Source organism: Schistocerca cancellata, chromosome 8 (assembly GCF_023864275.1).
Source record: "Schistocerca cancellata isolate TAMUIC-IGC-003103 chromosome 8, iqSchCanc2.1, whole genome shotgun sequence".
Lineage (NCBI taxonomy): Eukaryota > Metazoa > Arthropoda > Insecta > Orthoptera > Acrididae > Schistocerca > Schistocerca cancellata.
The window spans coordinates 478,722,553-478,741,318 of NC_064633.1; the positions used below are offsets into that span (position 1 = coordinate 478,722,553).

Genomic DNA, 18,766 nt, shown 5'->3' on the forward strand with positions numbered 1-18,766 from the left:
CCTTGCATTGTCATGTTGCAAAAGGACACCTGCTGACAGCAATCCACGTCGCTTTGATTAGATTGCAGGCCACAGATGATTTTTTAGGAGACCTGTGTATGATGTACTGGTGACAGTGGTCCCTCTAGGCATGTAATGCTCCAAAATGACTCCTTTTTCGTCCCAAAAGAGAGTCAGCACAACCTTGCCTGCTGATGGTTCCGCTCGAAATTTCTTTGGTTTTGGTGACTAGGAATGGCACCATTCCTTGCTCGCTCTCTTCGTTTCTGGTTGGTGGAAGTGAACCCAGGTTTTGTCCCCAGTAACGATTCTTGCAAGGAAGCCATCCTCTTCTCGTTCAAAGCACCGAAGAAGTTCTTCACAAGCATCAACACGTTGTTTTCTCATTTCAGGAGCCAGCTATCATGGCACCCATCTTGCAGACAATTTGTGAAACTGGAGCACATCATGCACAATGTGGTGTGCTGACCCATGACTAATCTGTAAACATGCTGCAATGTCATTCAGTGCTACTCGGCGGTTTTCCTCACTATGACATCAACTGCTGCAATGTTCTGTTGAGTTCACACCTCGTTGTGCCTGACCTGGATGAGGAGCATGTTCCATTGAAGTCACACCATTTGCGAACGTCCTACTCCATTCATAGACTTGCTGCTGTGACAAACACGGGGTCGACAGAAGCGTCCGATCCAACGCGTCGGCTTTGACCCGTGACGTAAGGGTGTTGTCGTGTGTGACGTCATGACGGCGCGGAGTTTGGTTTGAGTGTGGCTGTCTCCAGTTCTGTTTTATCTTATTTTATTTACTTTTCTGATCTGTTCGTTCTATCTCGTGAGATTTTTTTTTATTTAAAAACACTTATTACTTATTTTAATTATCTGTTTCCTCGAATTTCTGTTTTAGTTTATTATATTTATCTTTCTGATCTGTTCGTTCTATCCCATGAGTTTTTTTTTTTTTTTTTTTAAAAAAAGACAAAAAACACTAATCAGCTACTGAAGCATCTTTATCTTCTATGGGTTGCAGGGGTTTACGACCCCTGGGGAGGTGGGTGGGTATTCATGCATGGCTGTCTTCACTTACACATTGTAGCTACGCAAGGTGTCTAAATTAGTTTATACACTCCTGGAAATGGAAAAAAGAACACATTGACACCGGTGTGTCAGACCCACCATACTTGCTCCGGACACTGCGAGAGGGCTGTACAAGCAATGATCACACGCACGGCACAGCGGACACACCAGGAACCGCGGTGTTGGCCGTCGAATGGCGCTAGCTGCGCAGCATTTGTGCACCGCCGCCGTCAGTGTCAGCCAGTTTGCCGTGGCATACGGAGCTCCATCGCAGTCTTTAACACTCGTAGCATGCCGCGACAGCGTGGACGTGAACCGTATGTGCAGTTGACGGACTTTGAGCGAGGGCGTATAGTGGGCATGCGGGAGGCCGGGTGGACGTACCGCCGAATTGCTCAACACGTGGGGCGTGAGGTCTCCACAGTACATCGATGTTGTCGCCAGTGGTCGGCAGAAGGTGCACGTGCCCGTCGACCTGGGACCAGACCACAGCGACGCACGGATGCACGCCAAGACCGTAGGATCCTACGCAGTGCCGTAGGGGACCGCACCGCCACTTCCCAGCAAATTAGGGACACTGTTGCTCCTGGGGTATCGGCGAGGACCATTCGCAACCGTCTCCATGAAGCTGGGCTACGGTCCCGCGAAAGAACTTGCCCCCCTTCTAACAGCCGTGTACCGCAAGTCTCTAGAGGAACGGAAGGTTCCAAATGATTGGAAAAGAGCACAGGTAGTCCCAGTCTTCAAGAAGGGTCGTCGAGCAGATGCGCAAAACTATAGACCTATATCTCTGACGTCGATCTGTTGTAGAATTTTAGAACATGTTTTTTGCTCGAATATCATGTCGTTTTTGGTAACTCAGAATCTACTATGTAGGAATCAACATGGATTCCGGAAACAGCGATCGTGTGAGACCCAACTCGCTTTATTTGTTCATGAGACCCAGAAAATATTAGATACAGGCTCCCAGGTAGATGCTATTTTTCTTGACTTCCGGAAGGCGTTCGATACAGTTCCGCACTGTCGCCTGATAAACAAAGTAAGAGCCTACGGAATATCAGACCAGCTGTGTGGCTGGATTGAAGAGTTTTTAGCAAACAGAACGCAGCATGTTGTTGTCAACGGAGAGACGTCTACAGACGTTAAAGTAACCTCTGGTGTGCCACAGGGGAGTGTTATGGGACCATTGCTTTTCACAATATATATAAATGACCTAGTAGATAGTGTCGGAAGTTCCATCCGGCTTTTCGCGGATGATGCTGTAGTATACAGAGAAGTTGCAGCATTAGAAAATTGTAGCGAAATGCAGGAAGATCTGCAGCGGATAGGCACTTGGTGCAGGGAGTGGCAACTGACCCTTAACATAGACAAATGTAATGTATTGCGAATACATAGAAAGAAGGATCCTTTATTGTATGATTATATGATAGCGGAACAAACACTGGTAGCAGTTACTTCTGTAAAATATCTGGGAGTATGCGTGCGGAACGATTTGAAGTGGAATGATCATATAAAATTAATTGTTGGTAAGGCGGGTACCAGGTTGAGATTCATTGGGAGAGTCCTTAGAAAATGTAGTCCATCAACAAAGGAGGTGGCTTACAAAACACTCGTTCGACCTATACTTGAGTATTGCTCATCAGTGTGGGATCCGTACCAGATCGGGTTGACGGAGGAGATAGAGAAGATTCAAAGAAGAGCGGCGCGTTTCGTCACAGGGTTATTTGGTAACCGTGATAGCGTTACGCAGATGTTTAACAAACTCAAGTGGCGGACTCTGCAAGAGAGGCGCTCTGCTTCGCGGTGTAGCTTGCTCGCCAGGTTTCGAGAGGGTGCGTTTCTGGATGAGGTATCGAATATATTGCTTCCCCCTACTTATACCTCCCGAGGAGATCACGAATGTAAAATTAGAGAGATTAGAGCGCGCACAGAGGCTTTCAGACAGTCGTTCTTCCCGCGAACCATACGCGACTGGAACAGGAAAGGGAGGTAAAGACAGTGGCACGTAAAGTGCCCTCCGCCACACACCGTTGGGTGGCTTGCGGAGTATAAATGTAGATGTAGATGTAGACACCGTTAGGTCGTCTTCCGCTCACGCCCCAACATCGTGCAGCCCGCCTCCAGGGGTGTCGCGACAGGCGTGAATGGAGGGACGAATGGAGATGTGTCGTCTTCAGCGATGAGAGTCGCTTCTACCTTGGTGCCAATGATGGTCGTATGCGTGTTTGGCGCCGTGCAGGTGAGCGCCACAATCAGGACTGCATACGACCGAGGCACACAGGGCCAACACCCGGCATCATGGTGTGGGGAGCGATCTCCTACACTGGCCGTACACCACTGGTGATCGTCGAGGGGACACTGAATAGTGCACGGTACATCCAAACCGTCATCGAACCCATCGTTCTACCATTCCTAGACCGGCAAGGGAACTTGCTGTTCCAACAGGACAATGCACGTCCGCATGTATCCCGTGCCACCCAACGTGCTCTAGAAGGTGTAAGTCAACTACCCTGGCCAGCAAGATCTCCGGATCCGTCCCCCATTGAGCATGTTTGGGACTGGATGAAGCGTCGTCTCACGCGGTCTGCACGTCCAGCATGAACGCTGGTCCAACTGAGGCGCCAGGTGGAAATGGCATGGCAAGCCGTTCCACAGGACTACATCCAGCATCTCTACGATCGTCTCCATGGGAGAATAGCAGCCTGCATTGCTGCGAAAGGTGGATATACACTGTACTAGTGCCGACATTGTGCATGCTCTGTTGCCTGTGTCTATGTGCCTGTGGTTCTGTCAGTGTGATCATGTGATGTATCTGACCCCAGGAATGTGTCAATAAAGTTTCCCCTTCCTGGGACAATGAATTCACGGTGTTCTTATTTCAATTTCCAGGAGTGTATTTAGTTTGCCCCCCACCCTAAACACCCCATTTCCCACGCTTGTCCCGTTAGTGTCATTAGGCTTCTTGTGGAAAGTGTGTGTGTTTGTTTTTGTTTCCCCCATATTTGTGACGTCATGGGTCAAAGCAGACGGGTGGGATCGGACGCTTCCGTATTTCCCAAACATGTATCACCGTACTGAACATTTATTCGTCGATGAATTTCAATAGGTTTCACACCTTCACTATGCAAAAACCAAATAACCGAACACTGTTCTTCAGAAGTGTCCGATTCCACCCGTCTGCTTTGCTCCGTGACGTCACAAATATGGCGGAAACGACCATACACTACGACTCCAATATAGCGCCTATGACGTCATTACGTAAATATGACCACAAACACGAAAATACATTGAAAAATCAACACACACGTTCCACAAAAAAATCTAATGAAACTAACGGGACAAGCGTGGGAAACAGAGTTTTTGGATGGGGACAAAGCAAATATAAACAAATTTAGACACACACCACCATACCAAACCACACAAAACGATGAAAAAAACCGACAACACAAAACTCCCTAAATTCCACTAAACACAATATCCTCTAGAATCGGACACTTCCCTTGACCTATGCAGCTCCGCCACATTTGTGACGTCATGGGTCAAAGCAGACGGGTGGAATCGGACGCTTCCGATTTCCGGAGTAGAATATAATCCTGGGTTAATTAATGATAATTTAAGTGCTACACTATACTTACCAAACTTAACATTTTCAGTGAAAACGTCCTTCACAACCACATTATAGGGCAACACTACTAAGTTTCGCAGTTGGCGTTTATTTGTAATTTCATCAAGTGCGTCCTGCACAGTATATACGTTGGTAGCTACGTCCTGGGTGAAGAAGAGAATCATTATCAAAATCTTTAACGTACTGTAAAATCTGCAGGGCAGACTGTGTAACGCAACATTAATGCACATTGAAAATATTGCTGCCAAATCAATAAAAATGTCAGCAGCTGTCTTACGACATTAAATTTAAAGTGTGCTTACTTGCAGAGATGAATTTTTTATGAAAGTGTTAGTGTCAGCGACTAAATGTTCAACTTTTTGTTTACCCAAACTCATTTTGCAGAAATATCGTTGTTCAACATACGCTCTCCACTTCGTTAATGGTAAACATGCACTTCTACCACGCTTAGTCAAACAACACAAACAGATATCTCTCTTCACTACACCTCTCTCCTAGAGGATCATCTATGGCATACACCATAGATGCTACCTTCGTATTATTATATTAGTCTACAAACAAAACATAAATGAAATATTTTCACTCATTCGCAGTTCAGACACTGCAAGAAATCAAATTAGGTGACTATGTAGCAAATGCTTTTCGTTAATGTTCAGTGTATTATACTACTTTTTTCTCTATACTACTTATTTCTCATGAAGACCTTTGCATACAAAGCCTTTGTTGGGTATATCTTCCAAATAGTTTCGGTGGAAGATAGTGAAGCATTAAATTTGGCCATGTTGAAGTGAATCTGACGGCACTGTTGTCCGTAAATAAACAATCTGCGCGAAGCGAAATAGTGTTGTTCAAGTAAACTAGGCGTTCAAATATTCACTGTTCGTTACAGTGTCGAAGTATAACTACTTCCTGTTCTTTGTGACTATAAGAGACTGTCTGAGGTCGTTATAGACATTACACAAGAGCTATGTGGCTCATGAAATGAAATATCGTCTTTTTTGTTAACGAAGACATTGTGTAAACGTTGGTTCCAGTGTGTGATGATCCAGCAGTAAAATGTCGGATAACAAGTAATTATGACTTTTTTTTTTAAAAAAAACTTTTACATTTCGATTAAATGTTCTTATGTTTGCAGAATTACATACTAGGGTATAACGATTAGCGCATATTTTATATTATTGCCGTTGAAAGCTTTAATTACAGTCCGTATCGGAGTGATAGCGATTCATATTTTTTGTCATTTATCTTGGGAAATTTTGTGTTACGTTTCTAGACATTTTGGTGTATGTCTAGAGGTTTTCGTTACCAGAGACGTTTAACGTATCTGTTAACGGGATATAATTATAAACACTCTGTGTATATTCATTTACTGGTATATAACTGTGTTACAGAGTCAAAGCTCCATGTAGTCTTTCATTAATTCTCGTTTGGTGGCGCAGTGGTCAAGTAGGTTAGAGCTTGATTACCCTTTCCCCTCTCCCCCCCCCCCCCCCCCAAGAAAAAATTAACGTTCTGTTTATTCATTCATGGATTTATCACAGTGATACAGTATTTTTCATAGTAGTGAAAAATATATAGGCTAATGCAAATTATAGGTAGCTTACATACAGAATGCCCAAGTGTGCCCCTACGAGGATTGGATAGGCTGTTGGCCATGGCTTGATGACGGATCCATCTCGGTATTGCCTGTAAAGATTTAGGAAAACCTAAATAGGGTGATCGGACAGAGCAAACACTTCATCTTCCCCAATATTAAGGTAGTGTCTAAACAACTGCAATGCATCACTTGATTGGTTGTCCTTGATTTAGACACAGTTTGATTCAGGTAACTTAAAAAATATGGTTTTGCTCTTTGTTGTTGGACACACTAAGGACACCTGCTGGTGACTCTGGGCCATGAACATGCTGCTATGCCGCTGGCACTGACTCCAGTATGTTCAGAAAATTATGCCCCATACATGTCTAAATTTCCTCCCCTGATTGCACATGAAAACAGTCTGCATCTCCCCATGATGGATATGATGATGTAAAACTTTTACTAACTGCCATCTGGGAAATTGAAGACAGCAGTACAGTTGTATTGTGAGTCAGTGTTTGTATGATTTTTAAAGAGAGATGGGTGGGTGAAGATAAGTGATCAGTTTTTATTGTCAAATAACACATTCTCTAGTAGTCATACACTCATAGGAGTTGCCAACACCTGTGCATGGGCACCCCATTGTAAATTTCAGTCGATACTGAACTCAGGAGAATGACGTTATTATCATGCACTATACATCTTAACATAAGACATCTTTGTAAAAGTATTACATTATGATCATTTATTGAAATGTGACTGTGTCTTGTAGTTACCCCATTCCTTTTAACTACCACCCTTCAGTCCTCTAAATCATTTTTAATTACGTTGAATGCATTATTTGTGAAGAATGTTTTAGCTGCTTTATTAAACAAATGTATTTTAGTAATCTTTTCCATCTTACTTTACAATTATTATACAGTTTTATTTGCAGCTATTTCTTTTCAGTTCTTTTTGATGAGCTTGACCACAGTTTTTAGTTATTCTTGTGGCCCTTTTTTGCAGTTTAAAAATTGTGTTCATGGTTTCTGCCTCTGATCCCCTAAAAAGAGTCTCATAGTTAAAAACTGAGTGTGTGTAGGAACGGTACATTATCACAAGACATTGACTTTTACAAACTGATGATAGAATCCTAAGAGCATAACATGCTGATGATATTCTTTTTGGCAACAGAGTTGGTTTTCCTCTTCACACTAAAATGTTTCCTTTTTATGTTAATTTTTAATGTATTACATTTTGCCCAATTATAAACATCCTTGAGGGTTTTGTTTTATTTTTCTGATTGAAGTTTGTGTTTTACCAGCGACTGTGATGGTGCTGTCATCGTTAAAGGAATTTTTTCCTCATGTCTTCCATAGTCAGGAAAGCTGTTTGTATGTATTTAGAACAGAATTGGATGTAGTACTCTTCCCTGAGGACCACCTATGTTTATGTGTTTCTTGTCTGACAATTGTTTTACGAGAAGTTTATCATCAGCAGATGTATGAACTGCCACTACCTTTTGCATCTTTTCCTGGCAATTTTTGGAACCACTTGTTTGCTATTTCTATTAGACTAAGTGCTTTTAGCTTGATTCGTAGTATTGCATGGTCTACAGTGTCAAAAGGCCTAGACAAGTCTAGGATATGTCTATCACACATTCTTGTCAATACCTGCAAGTACTACCATTGTGAACTCTGTAAAAGACATAATGTTGTACTTCCCCATTTCAGAAGCAGAACTGGGGATTACCGAATAGCCCAATCCCACCTGTCTGCTTTGACCTGTGACATTATAAACGTGGCTGTGACCTGTGTTTTGTGCAGTATTCAATAAGGTGACCACAAAATCACTCATTTAACCTGCAAACAAACAAAAGTAACATACCAAATATTTCACAGCAGCAGTAAAATTAAACTAACGGGCAGCTGCTGGAAGTGGGAGATTTTGGGTGGGGACAAACTAAATATGATTACAATAAGAATAAAGTCATCATTCAAAAACAAATATAATGCACACAAATTGCCCAGTAGTCAACTGAACAAAACATCTGAAAAACATACCATTGGAATTGAATATTACACTTAACCTAAATAGATAAAGTGAATCACTTGATCTATACATCTCAAACAATACCAGGCACCCCCACAAAGCCATATAAACCAGCGTCCCAACTTTCACTTCAACTGCACAGCCCAGTTGGAAAAATGTTTATAAAACACTCAGCCCCACAATCTATAAAAACAGGACCACACTCCAGAATACCCACCAGTATATGCCAATAAATAACCTCAAAATAATACCAAACTAATTGAACATAAATTACAAAACCTTCATTTCGAAACTTCTCCCATGATTTAATTAAAAATCGTTGGTCCACTTACTCACTGTACTTGTGAAGATTGAGTGTGTAGCAACACAGAGCAGAGAAACATTTCACTGCTTTTTCGAATGTATTGTGGGTTGCAATGCTACCGTTGGTTTGTGGCTACTACAAAGTTTAAATAGCTGTGATTCAAACAAGAAGCAATTAAATTTATAATTCTCGTTTACAGCAATATTTCACTCTTTCTTCGGAATGTATTGTTTCAAAATACATTCTCTGCCTGTTGCTCTCTTGTTGCCTAGGTAACACAAACAGCTGACACACCTTCTTTTGTTCCCATCATACCTCACAACAAGCACTCCAGCACAAAACATGTAAATACACTATGACCCTGTTCTAAATTTTTACCAAAATTTTTGTTGCAGCATTTTGCACTCCTTTTTGTGTTGATATTTTTTATTTATTTATTTATTTATATACTTGTTCCATAGATCTGTACATGTGAGCAAGTCACTCAGATGTGGAACGTGTCAATGTACATAATAAAATACATAGAATAAAGACATTGTTATAGTATTAATAACAGTGCACAAAAGTCATACTTATTAGCTTAAAAACTAGTCAACATAAATGTGAAGATAGCAGTTTCATATATAGGGCATTATTTCATCTATTTTAACCTTGAACAGTAATCAAAACTTCCCACTTTGGGTTTAAAAGTGACCCAAAAATGGAAATGAGAAAAACAGGAATTTTTACATTAGGGCATTATTACATCAGTTTAACAGTAAACAGTGTCAAAAAATTTAAAATCATCTTTCCAATCTGGGTTTTACTTATTTCTCTGAAAGAATTCCTCTAGTGAATAAAGTGAGGTCTCAAGTAAATAGTTTTTCAAGCTACGTTTAAATACTGATGTACTACTCCTTATACTTTTGATGCTGTTGGGTAGGGAATTGAAAATTTTCGTTCCAGCGTACTTTACCCCTTTCTGAATAAGTGTCAAGTTCTTTAACTCACAGTGGAAATCCTCTTTTCTTCTGGTGTTATGTTCATGATGTAGGCAATTCGTTTCATACAGAGTGGGGTTATTTATTACAAAGCACATCAGTGAATATATGTACTGAGATGTTGCTGTCAGTATTTCAAGTCGTTTAAAAAGATTTAGACATGAGGTTCGTGGGGGTACACCACAAATGATTCTTATTGCTCTTTTTTGTGCTGTGAGGATTTCCTTTGCGGCAGGTGTATTGCCCCAGAAGATGATGCCATAACACATGACTGAATGAAAATAGCCAAAGTAAGCTGACTTTGAGATGGTAATGTCATTGAAGCGTGACAAAATTCGTAAAGCAAATGTTGCCGACGTCAGCCGTTTTAGTGTTTGTAGAACGTGATGTTCCCAGTTGAAGACAATCTTAATATGGAGTAGTGAGTGTCATTTTTCCTTCTCTTATTGCTATTATGTACATCACTGTTCCTTTTCCTCGTGATGAGTGGGTGTTGTGTGATGTCCTTAGGTTAGTTAGGTTTAAGTAGTTCTAAGTTCTAGGGGACTGATGACCATAGCTGTTAAGTCCCATAGTGCTCAGAGCCATTTGAACCATTTTTGAACTGTTCCTTTTGGACTGTTGTGGTTTATTTACAACAAACATTTTTATGGAAGAAATGTACCACAAGCAGTAGTCAGAATGCCCATCTCCTTAAACAGATGTCTACAAGATGATAATTGGTGAGCACCACATATTATTCTTACAATCATTTTCGCTCAGTGAAGATGAGCTACCCGAGAACATTATTTCATATGACATTACAGAATGAAAATATGAAAAATATGTCAACTTATAAATTTGTCTCCCCCAAGATTTGCAATGATTCTAAGTGCAAATATGGCTGAACTAAGTTCTTTTTAGGAGTTCCGAAATGTGCTTTTTCCAATTTAAATTCTCATTGGCACGGACACCTAAGAATTTGGACCTTCCACCCTGTTTAGTATTTTCTCACTATGTGTTACTCATATCATTGGTGCAGTACCCCTGGATGTGCAGGACTGAATTTGTAGTGTCTTTTAAAGTTGATGGTGAGACCATTCTCAGAAAGCTAGTCCATGATACTTACAAGAAAATTGTTTACCATTTCTTCTATTTCCATATGTATGCTTGGATTGATTACAATACTGGTGTCATCAGTTGTTGTTGTTGTCATTGTTGTGGTGGTCTTCAGTCCTGAGACCTGTTTGATGCAGCTCTCCATGCTACTCTATCCTGTGCAAGCTTCTTCATCTCCCAGTACTTACTGCAACCTACATCCTTCTGAATCTGCTTAGTGTATTCATCTCTTGGTCTCCCTCTACGATTTTTACCCTCCACGCTGCCCTCCTATGCTTAATTTGTGATCCCTTGACGCCTCAGAACATGTCCTACCAACCGGTGCCTTCTTCTTGTCAAGTTGTGCCACAAACTCCTCTTCTCCCCAATTCTATTCAATACCTCCTCATTAGTTATGTGATCTACCCATCAAATCTTCAGCTTCTTCTTTAGCACCACATTTCGAAAGCTTCTATTCTCTTATTGTCCAAACTATTTATCATCCATGTTTCACTTCCATACATGCCTACACTCCATACAAATCATCAGTGTCATCAGTAAAAAGAACTAATTATGCTTTGTTGTATATTAGGCAGAAGATCGTTTACATATATGGTGAACAATAGTGGACCAAAGACTGAGGCTTGGGAACCCCATTTGTGATTTCTCCGCAGTCAGAATGATGTTTCCAAACTATATGGTTGAATTACTTCTACAACTTTCTGTATTCTTTTCGTTATATGTGACATTGTCGGTTGGTTGGCTGTACCATCAATCCCACAAAACATCACTTTATCTAGGAGAATACTGTGATTCACACAATCAGATGCCTTAGATGGTTCACAGAAGATACTAACGGGCGCTGTTTTATTATTTATCTGTGTAGAACAACTCTCCTGAAACCCACACTGTGACTTGCTGAGGATATTATTATTGCTAAGGTGAGATACTATTCTTGAACACAGCACCTGCTCAAAAATTTTGGAAAACAGTTTCAACAGTAAAATAGATTGGTAGTTATTGACATCTGTCTTATCCTTTTTCTTAAAGAGTGGTTTAACAATGGCATATTTCAGTTTCTCTGCAAAAATGCCTTGTGTTAATGATGCATTCCATATTTCAGATAAGACAAGGCTTATTTTATGGGAACAAATCTTTAATACTATGTTGGAAACACCATGGAAACCAGATGAGCTTTTATTTTTGAAAGAATGAATAATTTTCTTAGTTTCAGAATGGGAAGTTGGTGATACATTCATATGCTTGGATTTTATGAGAGTTACCTTTTCTACATGCTGCTGCGATTCTTCTCATGAGCTGTTAGTCCCTATGCTTCCTACTATATTTAAGAAATGATTATTAAATACGTTTGCTAGTTGTGGCTCATCATTTATAGCCCATCCATTCAACTCAATAGTGATGATGTCATGTTCTATGGCTGGTTGACCTGTCTCTTGTTTCACTACATTTCATATAGCCTAGTCTGTTGTCGGAATTACTGGTTTTAGAGATGATGTGTATTTTTCCTTGACTTTTTAAATAACCTTTCTGAGTTTCTGAGTAGTTTTTGCAGGGCACTACTACTGCAGGATCCCTGCTTTTACTTGCCAAACCCTTTTTGTTGCACTGGATACTTTAATCCTCTGGTGATCCATGGTTTTTTATGTGGCTGTTTAAGCATTCTTTCGGATTAGCTTATGCGGAAAGCTATTTTCAAGTAATGGTATGACTTTACCGTGGAATAGAGCAAATTTGATAGTAGCATTTGGTACATTATAAATTTCATCCCAGGTTATCTCTTGTAAACTGATCTTAAAAAACATTTGTCCTGAAATCATTAATTGATCTAACTGATTTCCGCTGAGAAGTTTCGATACCTTAGGGCACTATGATATTTACCCTAACTGACTGTGCATCATGAGCAAGGAGAGCAATTGTTCATCTACATCTACATCAGACTCCGCAAGCCACCTAATAGTGTGTGGCGGAGGGTACTTTCAGTGCCACTATCTGATCCCTCCAACCCTGTTCCTCTCATGAGTAGTGCATGGGAAGAATAATTGACGGTAAGCGTCTGTATTGGCTCTAATTTCTCGTCTCGTGGTCAATAAGCGAGATGTATGTGGTGGGGAAGTAATGTGTTGTCTGACTCTGGAAAAGTGCTGTCCCGAAATTTTAATAGTAAATCTCTCTGTGATGCACAACGCCTCTCTTGTAATGTCTGCCAGTGGAGTTTGTTTAGCATCTCCGTAAAGCTCTCTCGCCAGCTAAACGATTCCGTGACAAAATGCGCCACTCTTCGTTAAATCTTCTCTATATCCTCTACCAGCCCTACCTGATAAAGATCCTAGATAGATGAACAGTACTTAAGAATGAGGCAAACAAGTGCCTTAGAGGGCACTTCTTTCATGGATGAGTTACATTTCCTTAAGACTCTTCTGATGGATCTGAGTCTTGTGTCTGCTTTTCCCACTATCTATTTTATATGGTCATTCCATTTAAGGTTGCTCTGGATAGTTATACCTAGATATTTTAGGGCAGAAACTGTCTGCAGCTGTTTGTCATCAATAGTGTAGCTGTAAAGTAGTGGATTTCTTTTCCTATGTTTGCGTAATGTGTTACCATTTAATTACATTCACGGTCAACTGCCAGAGTCTGCACCATTCATCAAATTTGTGCAGATCACTCTGCAGATTCTTACTATCTTCTGGCATTGCTACTTTGGTATAGACAACTGCATAATCTGCGAATAGCCTTAAAGAGCATCCTATGCTTTATGTATTTGCATGTCTGCTCATATACTATGCAAGCTCATATTTTTTTTTTCATTAAATGGCAATGAGGGGTAGTGTGAAATGCCTTACTGAAATCAAGGAACACGGCATCAACCTGAGCACCGTTGTCCACTGCACTGTGTATCTCATGGAGGAACAGAGTGAGCTGAGTTTCGCAGGATCTCTGTTTGCAGAATTCATGTTGATTTTTATAGAGAAGATGTTCATTTTCCAAGAACGCCCCCCCCTCCCCCCTCCTGCGAGTCTGGGGGTAAGAATAGGCCCGAGGTATTCCTGCCTGTTGTAAGAGGCGACTAAAAGGAGTCTTGCACATTTCGACCTTTATGTGATGGTCCCCTGTAGGGTTTGACCTCCATTTTTCAAAATTTTCCCAAAGAGCGAGCCAATTGGGGAAGGGCGCCTTACATGGTGCACCATGTCCATCGTGCATGGAGGTCTGTAGCCCACTTTCTCATTGTCACATTGCAGTCCTGCCCATTCTCCATCTCTTGGGCAAGGACACCTTCATGGGTGCATTTTCCACCATGCACTATGCAGTGTCACTTTCTGTGCCGACGATGACCATGGACTTCTTTGTACCTCATATCCAGCACGGTAGCCAGTCCGTTGTGGTGGCGCCACCATGTACCCTGTTGATTGTAGCACCCTGACAACACAGGGATCTCTTTGCTGATGCCTGTGCTGTTAACTTCCCGCGTATGCCAAGAAGTAGATGCCCATCACCCTGGGGCATTGGGAGTCCCAGCAATAGCCGTCCTGCCATGTGGCCTTTGCTGTGGCTGGGTGGTGCCCGTGGGGAGGGCCCCTGGTCGGAGTGGGTGGCATCAGGGCAGATGACACACCATGAACCGTAGTACATCATCTCTTGTTGGTGGTCCACTGCCAGCAGTCTCTAAGTGGGCAAAGTCTAACTTTAACACTAAGAAATGTGACCCCAAGTCGTTCCACTCCCTGGCCACACCATGGGAGGGACGCCAGGGTAAGGATGGCAGTGAAGCTTATTCGCCCTGGTACCTCGTATGTACGAGAGTTGATGGGCAATCTTTCATGTCCATGCAGCCTCAGTTTTTTATGGAGCATTTGGAGGACAAGTTTGGGGAGGTGGAGGTCTTGTTCAAAATGCACTCTGGACAAGTTTTGGAAAAAAACAGCATCCTCTGCCCAGTCACGGATATTACTCGCTTGTGGCAAGTTGGGGGATGTTTCTTTTACCATCACACCTCATAAGAGCTTAAGTACAGTCCAGTGTATTTTATTCCACAGGGACCTTCTTTTGCTGTCTGACGACGAGCTGTGCGCCAATTTAGAGCGATGAGGAGTTCAATTTGTCCAGCGCATCCATCAGGTTCCGAGAGATAACTGGGGGACACATTGCCCAAGAAGGTCAAGGTGATGGTGTACCACTGTCACGTCAAGCCATATATCCCTCTCCCAATGCGGTGCTCTAAGTGCTGGAAGTTCAGCTGTATGTCTTCCCGCTGTACTTCCAGCCCCACCTGTCGAGATTGTTGGTGTCCATAGCATCCCAATACTCCATGCGCACCGCCTCCCATCTGTGTCAACTGCGGAGAGCATCATTCACCTCACTCGCCAGACTGCAGGATTTTACAGAGAGAGAGGAAAATCTTGGAATATAAGACCCTGGACCGACTGTCCTACACTGAAGCTAAGAGGAAATTTGAGCGTCTACATCCTGTGGCTATGACCTCCTCATACACCGCTGCTATGAGAACAGTTCTCACCCCATCAGTTCCTCGAATTCCTGTCGCCTCTAAGAACCGGGAGACTACACCTGCCCCCTTGTGGTGGGGGCACTTCCTTCACGGTTGCACCCGCACCACCTACTGCAGGAGCAACACTCCCCCAACCGTCGTGGATTCCAGTCCCCACTTCAGAGCCAGAGCAGCATAAGGCTTCTTTAGCTCCTCTCACTAGGAAGGGGTCCCTTGGGTCACTCTCTTCCCAGGTTTCTGCTAGTGGGAAAGATGACACCCACAAGCGGCTGAAGAGCCCAAAAGCAGCTGGTCGTAGGGCTTTATGCTCATCCTCTGTCCCGGAAACTGATTCAGTGAAGTCCTCCCAGCCAGAGAAACCCAAGGAACAGCACGAGAAATCGAAAAAGAAGATCCCTAATAACAGGAAACTTGTGGTGGCACCCACACCACCGCTACCTACAAGTTCTGCGTCTGAGGATGGGGTGGAGATTCTGGCGTTCGCTGAGGACCTGGATCTCACCGGACCCTCAAGACACAATGATATAGACTGCTCAAGCAAAAAGTTGGTGGCAGCCTGTGACCCTGAGGTGTAAACTGCCTCATTGAATGATTCATGCCTTCCCAGTCTTACAATGATGTCATCCTCCAGTGGAATTGCATCAGTTTTTTCCACTGCCTGGCTGAGCTATGACAACTTTTACGCTTTGCACCTGCTTTCTGCATTGCCCTCCAGGAAACCTGGTTCCCGGCAATGCTGACCCCCTGCGCTCCCTATAAGGGATATTACAGGAACCTTAGCGACTGTAATTGAGTGTCAGGTGGACTTTGCGTTTATGTCCTAAACTCAGTCTGTAGTGAACCTGTGTGCCTTAAAGTTGTGGCTGTCAGAATACAGACAATGCAGGAAATAACTGTCTGCAATGTATATCTTCCTCCAGATGAAGCAGTACCCCTGAATGTATTAGCTGTACTGATTGATCAACTCCCTAAACCTTTCCTACTTTTGGGAGATTTTAATGCCCATAACCCCTTATGGGGTGACACTGTGCTTATTGGCCGAAGCAAAGGTGTCGAAACTTTACTGCCTCAGGTCAACCTCTGCCTCTTAGATACTGGGGCCGCCACACATTTCATTGTGGCTCGAGGTAGTTACTCGGCCATTGATTTATCAATTTGCATCCCAGGACTTCTCCCATCTATCCACTGGGGAGCACATGATGACCTGTGTGGTAGTGTCCACTTCCCCATCTTCTTGTCACTGCCCCGGCATCAGGCCCATGGACGCCTGCCCAGATGGGCTTTAAACAAGGCCGACTGGGAAACTTACACCTCTGCTGTCACCGTTGACTCTGCCCCACATGGTAATATCAATGTGATGGTTGAGCAGGTCGCTACCACAATCGTTTCTACGGCAGAAGGCACGATCCCTCACTCTTCAGGGTACCCCCAGCGAAAGACAGTCCCTTGGCGGTCGCCGGAAGTCGCTGAGGCAATTACAGATTGTCGGCGAGCTTTACAGTGACATAAGCAACGCCTTTCCCATGAGCATCTGATAGCCTTTAAGCGGCTCTGTGCTCGTGTACGACTGCTTATTAAATGACGGAAACAGGAGTGTTGGGAGAGGTACGTGTCGACCATTGGGTGCCATACGTCACCTTCTCAAGTCTGGACGAAGATCAGACGTCTTTTTGGGTACCAGACCCCAACAGGTGTCCCTGGTGTTACCATCAATGGTGCGCTATGTACTGACACAAACGCGATTGCCGAGCACTTTGCTGAGCGCTATGTTCGCGTCTCTGCATTGGAGAACTACCCCCCAGCCTTTTGCACCCACAAATGGTGGATGGAAAGGAAAATCCTCTCGTTCACTACACGCCACAGTGAACCCTATAACGCCCCGTTTACAGAGTGGGAACTCTTCAGTGCACTTGCACATTGCCTCAACACAACTCCTGGACCGGATCGGATCCACAGTCAGATGATTAAACATCTCTCGTCTGACTACAATTGCCATCTCCTCGTCATCTTCAACTGGATCTGGTGCGATAGCGTCTTTCCATCACAATGACGGGAGAGCACCATCGTTCTGGTGCTCAAACCCAGCAAAAACCCGCTTTATGTGGATAACTATTGGCCCATCAGCCTCACCAAGGTTGTTTGTAAGCTGCTGGAATGTTTGCTGTGTCGGCGGTTGGGATGGGTCCTGGAGTCACGTGGCCTACTGGCTCCACGTCAGGGCAGCTTCCACCAGGGGCACTCTACTACTGATAATCTTGTGTCCCTTGAGTCTGCCATCCAAACAGCCTGTTACAGGCGCCAACACCTTGTTGTCGTCTTTTTTGATCTACACAAAGCGTATGACACCACCTGGCAACATCATATCCTTGCCACATTACACGGCTGGGGTCACCGAGGCCCGTTCCCGAGTTTTATCGAGAATTTCCTGTCACTCCATACTTTCCATGTTCAAGTTGGTGCCTCCCATAGTTTCCCCCATATCCAGGAGAATGGGCTCTGTATTGAGTGTATCACTAATTTTAGTGGCCATTAATGGACTATCAGCAGCTGTAGGGTCATCTGTCTCACCCTCTTGTATGCAGACAACTTCTGCATTTCGTACTGCTCCACCAGCAGTGGTGTTGCTGAGCTGCACTTACAGGGAGCCAGCCACAAGATGCAGTCATGGGATTTCGCCCACAGCTTCCAGTTTTCGGCTGCTAAGTCGTGTGTCATGCACTTCTGTCTGCATCGTACTGTTCATCCAGAACCAGAACTTTACCTTCATGATGATCCACTCATTTTAGTGGAGACATCGATTCTTATGAGTGGTTTTCAATGCCCAATTGACTTGGTTACCTCACCTTCGTCAGCTTAAGCGGAAGTGCTGGCAGCGCGCCAATGCCCTCCACTGCCTGAGCAACACCAACTGGACTGCAGATCACTCTTCTCTGCGGCATCTCTACAAAGACCTAGTTCAATCTTGTCTTGTCTATGAGAGTGTGGTTGGTTTATTGTTTGGCAGCGTCCTCAGCATTGCGTGTACTCGACCCAGTGCACCACTGTGGCGTTCACCTAGTGGCGGGAGCTTTTAGTGCAAGTCTGGTGACCAGTGTCCTGGTGGAGGACGGAGTCCCTCCATTGCAGATCCAACGTGCACAACTGCTCGCCAGTTACGTTGCACACATTCGTAGTTCTCTTGAGCATCTGAATTACCATCTCCTTTTTCCACCCGCGGCAGTTCATCTCCCGCATTGGTGGCCCAGGTCAGGGCTAATGATTGCAGTTCACGTGTGATCCCTTCTCTCTGTATTGGAGTCCTTTTCTTTACCACCTCCCATCCAGGTCCGTCAGCATACACCTCCATGGTGTACATCTAGGCCGCAGATTTGTCTGGACCTTTCACATGACCTGAAGGACTCGGTTACTCCTGTCACTCTCCGCTGTCACTTCCTCTCGATTCTTGACGCGTTTCGGGGCTCTGAAGTGGTTTGCACCGATGGCTCTGCGGGTGATGGTCATGTTGGCTTCGCTTACGTCCACAGAGGCCATTTTGAGCAGCATTCCTTGCCCGATGGCTGCATTGTATTCAC

The 18,766-nt window shown here is 43.6% G+C and overlaps 2 protein-coding genes across 3 annotated transcripts in view; one reads left to right on the forward strand and one right to left on the reverse strand.

Annotated features, from left to right (window-relative positions):
- Window positions 1-5,200, reverse strand: part of LOC126095053 (RNA-binding protein NOB1) — a 65,926-nt gene extending 60,726 nt beyond the window's left edge. The window contains exons 1-2 of the mRNA XM_049909734.1: window positions 5,001-5,200; window positions 4,709-4,841 (exon numbers count right to left, since the gene is read on the reverse strand). Of these exons, the coding sequence (XP_049765691.1) occupies window positions 4,709-4,841; window positions 5,001-5,075 (208 nt within the window). The 5' untranslated portion in view covers window positions 5,076-5,200. The remainder of the gene's footprint in view (window positions 1-4,708; window positions 4,842-5,000) is intronic.
- Window positions 5,201-5,464: 264 nt separating this feature from the next.
- Window positions 5,465-18,766, forward strand: part of LOC126095214 (RNA-binding protein 33-like) — a 225,247-nt gene continuing 211,945 nt past the window's right edge. For both annotated transcript variants that reach the window (XM_049909950.1, XM_049909951.1), the window contains exon 1: window positions 5,465-5,768. In XM_049909950.1, coding sequence (XP_049765907.1) covers window positions 5,755-5,768 — 14 coding nt within the window. In that variant the 5' untranslated portion in view covers window positions 5,465-5,754. The remainder of the gene's footprint in view (window positions 5,769-18,766) is intronic.